Here is a 6956-nt window from a genome sequence, read left to right on the forward strand (position 1 = left end):
CTGCCACCTTCAGCCAAATTCCTCATTCCGTTCCGTTTCATAAACTTTGCATATTACTTGTTTAATGTCTGAGAGGGAATTATTAGGCGGATCTACGCCTTTCTCTTGACACAGACGTTCGTAAATCACCAACGCTTTGCACTTTACAGCAACATTACCTTCAAAACTGTTCTTAATTTTCTCGTGTTCAGCGCGCGTCGGATATAACTCCTCCATTTTTTTGTCTTTTTTCATTATTTAGACCGTTCACTATTGTTGAAATTTTGGAGTAAAGTTTACTTGACTATACAATTGCAATGCACATCTTTTTTGGAATCTTAACAATGTTACAGACGATAGATTTGTCGAGATTGTAAATAACAGCGACTGACAACCTCCAGCCCTCCTTCCGCTGTCATGATCATTTCTAACTAAAGGCCATATCACACTGGGCTATCTTACCTCCAACCTCCAATTAATCTGCGGTACCGCCCACGTCCAGCACTTTTTCAGCCGTAAAATCACTACGGCAAAATGTTCTGTTTTCTCAACAATTGAAATAGAATGTCGTCTGATATACTAAAGGAAAGTGATTCCCTCCAGTACATCAGATTCCTTCCCGAAAACTGCAGACTGCAAATCTGCTCCAACAATCGGAGGAAAAATAGACCAGTGTGATAACGGCTTTACTTGCCAAATTAGCGCACTTCTCGTGCGTTTCTTTGACGAACTAGCAAAACTAGCGCTGATACTAGGACCGGCACGCTTCACTAACACACCAACTCCATTACCTACTGTTTATCAGAGCAGGCTCCCATGCAGTCACCCTTCCCATTCCGAACATCTCTTGGCAGGAGCTGTCGACTTGTCCTCGCCATGAGTCCTGAGGACCTTTTTTTTTTTTTTTTTTTTTTTTTTTTTTTTTTTTTTTTTTTTTTTTTTTTTTTTTTTTATTTTTTTTCTTTTTTTTTTACATGTTAATTGGATAGGATGATGTACAGTGGATGTCACTAAGACTTATATATTCAACAAGAGAATTCCTGCTCATTCAGTACAAAGAAATCAAGACCAAACTCAATATTTTTTGCTAAATACGAGTTGATGATCTCTTTATCTATATACCAGAGGCTTCTTCCCCTTATAAGGAGGGTAGCCAAGTCAAAGGCACGCACCCATTCCCATTTTAGCTCCTCGTGGATGTAGGGTCATAATTTCATTAAATACCATAACAACATTTTTGTAAATAAGTATAGGAATATGACACACTGGCCCTCAGAGTTACGGAAATTTTTGTATCTTTATTGAATAAAATCATCTGACGATACCAAGAACAAAATTCTTTCTGGTTACCACCAGGACATAATAGTCAACCACAAGACTTACGCCACCTTCTGGACAGAGGATTTGGCCTTCTTTCCCTCTCTTCGTTGGTCCCTTCCCCCGTCCTCACCTCAACCACAAAGAATCTCTTCAGTAGTGAAGAGATCAATAACCTTTTGGGCAGAGGGTCGAAGACTTCGGGGAATTACGTTTAACGGAAGAACCTCACCTATGATTTTCTTCTCCTCTTTCCGCAGGTCTCCTCTGCGGTCCCGTCCCCCGTCCTCACCATGCAGGACACCGAGAACCAAATGACCGTCCTCCCTCACTCGTCGACGACCTCAGACTGCAAAGTCTCGTCGCCAGACTCGTCTCCTTCGGCGACAGGGACGACCTCGACGACATCGCCTACAAGCAGCTCCTCGTTCTCCTCCTCCTCGACAAAGGCGCAAACCCATCCCGTGGGTTCTCGAAGGCACCTGAGGACCCCGAAATGCGCCCGGTGCAGAAACCACGGCGTCGTGTCTTGCCTCAAAGGCCACAAGAAGCTCTGTCGCTGGAAGGATTGTCAGTGCGCAAACTGTCTCCTCGTCGTTGAGAGACAGAGAGTTATGGCTGCACAGGTGGCTCTGAGAAGGTAAGACTCGGATATTAATTCTCTCTCTCTCTTTCTCTCTCTCTCTCTCTCTCTCCCTCTCTCTCTCTCTCTCTTCCTTCCCCTCTCGTCCATCTTCATCTTTTCCTCATCCTTTTCTCCTTCTCCTTCCTCATCTTCGTCTCTTCCTCCTCTTTCTCCTCCTTTCCTTATCTTCCACTTACGTTTCTCCCTCCTTCCTTTTCATTATCATCACCATCCTCTTCCTTCTCTTTCTACCTTCCCTTTCCTCAATCTTCGCTTTCTCCTACTCTTCTTTCTTTTCCTCCTCCATTACCTCCTCCTCCTCATCATAACCATCATTCTTCTTCTTCTTCTCGTCCTTTTTCTCTTCCATCTTTGTTTCCTCCTGCTCTTCTCTCTCCTCCTTCCTCCATCCACCACCTCCTTCTCCTCTTCCTCTTCCATCCCCCACCTCCTCCTCATCTTCTTCCTCCTTCTTACTCCTCCCAACCTTCGTTCTCATCTTCCTCTTCCACCCCTCACCTCCTCCTCATCTTCCTCCTTCTTACTCCTCCCAACCTTCGTTCTCATCTTCCTCTTCCATCCCACACCTCCTCCTCATCTTCCTCCTCCTTCTTACTCCTCCCAACCTTCGTTATATTTCCCCTGGTGCTCCCCTCCCCCTCCCCCCCGCTCCCGTCTATGACACCTCCCTCCTCCCTTCCCCTTCGGCACACGTGTCTTATACGCTCTTACACGTGTTCTGTGTATCTCCAACAAGTTGTCTCGCAACACACATGGTTCTTCCCTTGTTGTGTGTGTACACTTGTTTGTACACATATGTACACATGTGTGAGCAATCCTAACCGGGGGGTGGGTGGGGTGGAAGGGTCCCTCAAATGAATATAATCGTCTGGCGACAAAGAAAATATTTATAATAAAAATCACTCGTCTAGGCGTCCAATAACATAAGTTATGTACACTACATACCTGGGGGCTTCTCTTCTGATGAATAGAATTCCCTGGCGGCAGTTGATCGTCAGCGAAAACTAGTAGAGAGGTGTCCCCCTTTCGTGGGGTTGCTTTACACACACTCTTTCACACTTTGCTAAACTCCTACACACGCTTTCACACTCTGCTCGCCTCTCCCCCCCCCCCTTCCTATCCATCAAGCTGTCACAACTTTTTTTCCTTTCAACTTTTATACTGGGGAACCTCTGGCACGGGCCAACGTGCTTAGATCACAGACAGGGACGCGGAAAGAAAGGAGTAGTGTTAGTGTTTCCTAGGTGATAACTAGCGCTTCTATTCTTGGGGGATAACATCGCACTTTCTCTTTCCTTTTCCTCTTCTTTGTCCTCATTCTTTGTCTTCATTCCTCCTCCTCCTCCTCCTCCGCCTCCTCTTCTTCTTCTCCTTCTTCCTCTTCTTCTTCTTCTTATTCCTCTTTCTGTCTTTCCTCCTCTTCTTCCTCTTTTTTTCGTCCTCTGTTTCTTTTTCCTCTTTATCTTTTTCCTTCTCTTCCTCCTCTTCTTTTTCTTACTCATCCTCTTCTTCGTTCTCCTCTTCCTCCTCCTCCTCCTCCTCCTCCTTCCTTTATTCTTTTCGTCTTTATTTTGCCCCTCTCCTTCCTCCTCCTCCAGCCTACTTTCTTCTTCTTCATCTTCCCTTTGTCTCCCTTTTCCCATATTTTTTACCCTTTTCCTTCTCCTCTTCCTCTTTTTCTTTTCTTCTTGTTCCTTCTCTTCTTCCTCCTCTTCTTCCTTCCTTCCTCTTCTACTTGACCCTCCCCTTCCTTCTCCTTTTCCTCCTTCCTTTCTTTCTCTTCATCTTCCTCCTTCCTTCGTCCCTCTTCTTCCTCTTGTCCCTCCCCTTCCTCCTCTTCTCCCTTCTTCCTTCCTCTTCTTCTTCTTGTCCTTTCCTTCCTCGTCCTCTTCCTCCTTCCTTTCTTCTTCTTCTAACCCCCCTCCTCCTCCTCCTCCTCCTCCTCCTCCTCCTCCCCCCTCCTCGTCTTCTCTCCCACTTCGGGGAGTACATTCGTTTTTTTTCCTCTCTACTGTCGTGAAATCGTATCGTGGTGATGAAAACGCAGAGTGTCGTCATATTTCATTTTTCATTTTTCTTTAACTTTTTTTTTTTTTCTGTCTGAGTCGTGTCGACACCCGAGTGTTTTGGGTCCGTTCCTACATAAATATCCGAAAACCGTATCCGAGCAAGTTTCGGATACGTCCAAACACGGTACGAATATACTTGAATAGGATAGCTTTCGAGGTACCATAGAAATGAATAAAATCGCCTGGCGTCAGATACAGTGAAAGTGAAAGTACCATCCGATACGGAGGGGTTTGACGCTCCTGGATGCCAAGCATCAGCTGATTTTTTTTTTTTTTTTTTTTTTTTTTTTTTTTTTACAGCTGAATAATTATAAAAACCAAAACTCATATTTTCATTTATGAACTATTATGGCTTTACGGGTTCCATCTTTCATCACCTAAATCTAAATTTCTCCTAAAAGTGAATCAAATGCAAATGACTTGATGGATCACGAGAAACATATGACTATGTAGTCTCGTCAGAATGTTTGCTTTAATTTATCAACCTTTTCTTACTTTTGTTTTGATTGTCGTGATGTGATTTTATTCATTAAAAATCTTCATGATGACGATTATTCACGTCTTGTGTATTTGTTCAGCCTGCCGCCAGGCGATTTTATTAAGAATTGTACAGTTAGTCAATGTAGATTTGGAGTCTAGCGGAGAATAGATAAACAAGAAATTAAAAAAGAAATTATTAAGTAAATAAATTAGAATGTGATAAAATAAGTGATATATAATACCATAAAATGAATAAATTAAATAAAATGAAATGAGATAAATAGGTAAATAATGATAATAATGATAACAACAATAATGATAATAATGAATAACGATAATAACAACAGTAATAATAATAACAACAATGATAATAACAATAGTAATAATAACAATAATGATAATAACATTAATAATATCAGTGATAATAATGATAATGACAATAGCAATAATGATGATATTGATGAAAATAACAATGACAGTAATAATAATAATAATAATAATGATGATGATGATGATGATGATGATGATGGTGATGATGATGATGATGATGATGATGATGATGATGATGATGATGATGATGATGATGATGATGATGATGATGATGATAATAATAATGATGATAATAATAATAATAATAATAATAATAATAATGATAATAATGATAATAGTAATAATAATAATAACAACAATAATAACAATAATAATAATAATAATGATAATAATAATAATAATAATAATAATAATAGATATTATGTAAACTGTAACAGAAAACACAAAATATCATCCATTCATCTATCTTAAACTTTTGTGACCTCATCATAAACCATGAAAATTATAATTATTTACTTGATATTAATTTTTAACTGCATGTAATATTTCCCAATACGAGGAATATTTTTCCGCTAAGAAGATTAAGTTCTTTCTTTCGGTTAATATATATTCATGGGCAAAATTCTCTTTAGTTGAGGGTTAGCCTATCAAGATGGAGTAGAAGCGTGACCTTCTGACGTCATAACCAGAATTGTACACGTCACTACGATAACCCTTTTCGCCCTGTGCCCGGATACACAAAACGTTTACCATCATTAGCTGTGAAACGCTGGCAGTCCACGCTTGATTAATGAAGATTCCAGTCAGACTCGGGGTGGCCCTCGTACACTGCGGTCATATGAATCTGGTACAAGACTTTCCTAAGTACGGTTCCCGAATAACTTGTTTTTGATTTCCATGTTTTGTCAAAGTCCTAATTTCGGTCATTTTTTTTTTTTTTTTTTTTTTTTATGAATCTGAGCTGGTGGTGTAGTCGGAAGCATGATGGTCTCGTGTTCGTTTAATTGTGGGTTCGAATCCTGCAGTCCTCTCCGATTCCCAGCAGTGACTGTTACCTGCCCCAGCAGTCCTTAAAACGGCAGAGGTGACGGCTTCAGCCGCAGCTTCTCAGCGCCTCCTAGCGTAGGGTCCTCACCTTTCTCCTTCATATGAATGTGTGTGTTTTGCGAAGGCTGTTCCGCAAACGGAGGATACGATTTCTGTTCTCTAATTAATCTCGCCTAATTTCAATTGAACAGATCGTAGTTAACCTTCTCCATGTGCAGGGGATTTCCCCTCCCCCCCCGTAAGTTGAATAACAGTAACGGTAACGGTAACAGTAACGTATAAAGGCGTGAATGTCAACGGAAAGGGGTTAAGGGGAGAGACGAGGTAGAAGGAACGCTCGGAACCGCTGGGTCGACCCGTGGGCGGCGGCGGCGGCGGGTGCAGGCAGCTGGCTTCGTGTTTACCCTCACAGCTGGTGACCGAGGGAAGTCGGCCGAGGGAGGGAGGGAGGGACGGAGGATCACAGAACCTGAGGGACGTGTGGGAGCCTCCCGCGGCGGGCGGAAGAGTTGAAAGTCTGAGAGTGTCTATAGGAGTGGAGGGAGTCTCCACCTCTGGCAGGGCACTTCCGAGGGAGGTTTAGGACTCCTGTAGAAGGCGAGGAAGGTCCCGGGCAGAAGGTCCTATGCTCGAGAATCCTAAGGAGGTAAAAATTTTTCACCTCCTCATTCTCTAGGCCATACTTCAAGGGAACAAGACCATCTTACGTTTTCAAAAAAAAAAAAAAAAAAAGTCACATGCGGAGGAATCGTTCTTCGGATGGCGTCGGTTGATGTCCAAACGGCTTTCTCCTCCCTACGCTCCGACGGAAGGGCGCGGGGCGGCAGCGTTCGGACAGACACGGAGGCGCCGACGGCACATAGAGGAACCTCTTGTCTACGGACCGTATAGTTCCTTCACTCCCGATGACGTACTTCGGAGTGTTTTCTCTTGTTAATACGAAACTGTATCTTATTCAACTGAGTGCGTGGGAGGAGTTCTTAGACAAGGTTGACCCTGTGACAACAAAAGTCTGCTTCTAAGTTGTATTCTGGATACTGCCCGGCGATTTTATTTAGATAAGGGGAGCCTTTGATAGTCAAAGGCTT

At 42.6% G+C, this 6956-nt stretch overlaps 1 protein-coding gene across 1 annotated transcript in view; it reads left to right on the top strand.

Moving 5' to 3' along the window:
• The first annotated feature begins 1561 nt into the window (after positions 1–1561).
• Positions 1562–6956, top strand: part of LOC143036845 (uncharacterized) — a 39993-nt gene continuing 34598 nt past the window's right edge. Inside the window, exon 1 of the mRNA XM_076204682.1 lies at positions 1562–1936. Within this exon, the coding sequence (XP_076060797.1) occupies positions 1590–1936 (347 nt within the window). The 5' untranslated portion in view covers positions 1562–1589. The remainder of the gene's footprint in view (positions 1937–6956) is intronic.

Source organism: Oratosquilla oratoria, chromosome 21 (genome assembly GCF_046742065.1).
Source record: "Oratosquilla oratoria isolate Oo_2021 chromosome 21, ASM4674206v1, whole genome shotgun sequence".
NCBI lineage: Eukaryota > Metazoa > Arthropoda > Malacostraca > Stomatopoda > Squillidae > Oratosquilla > Oratosquilla oratoria.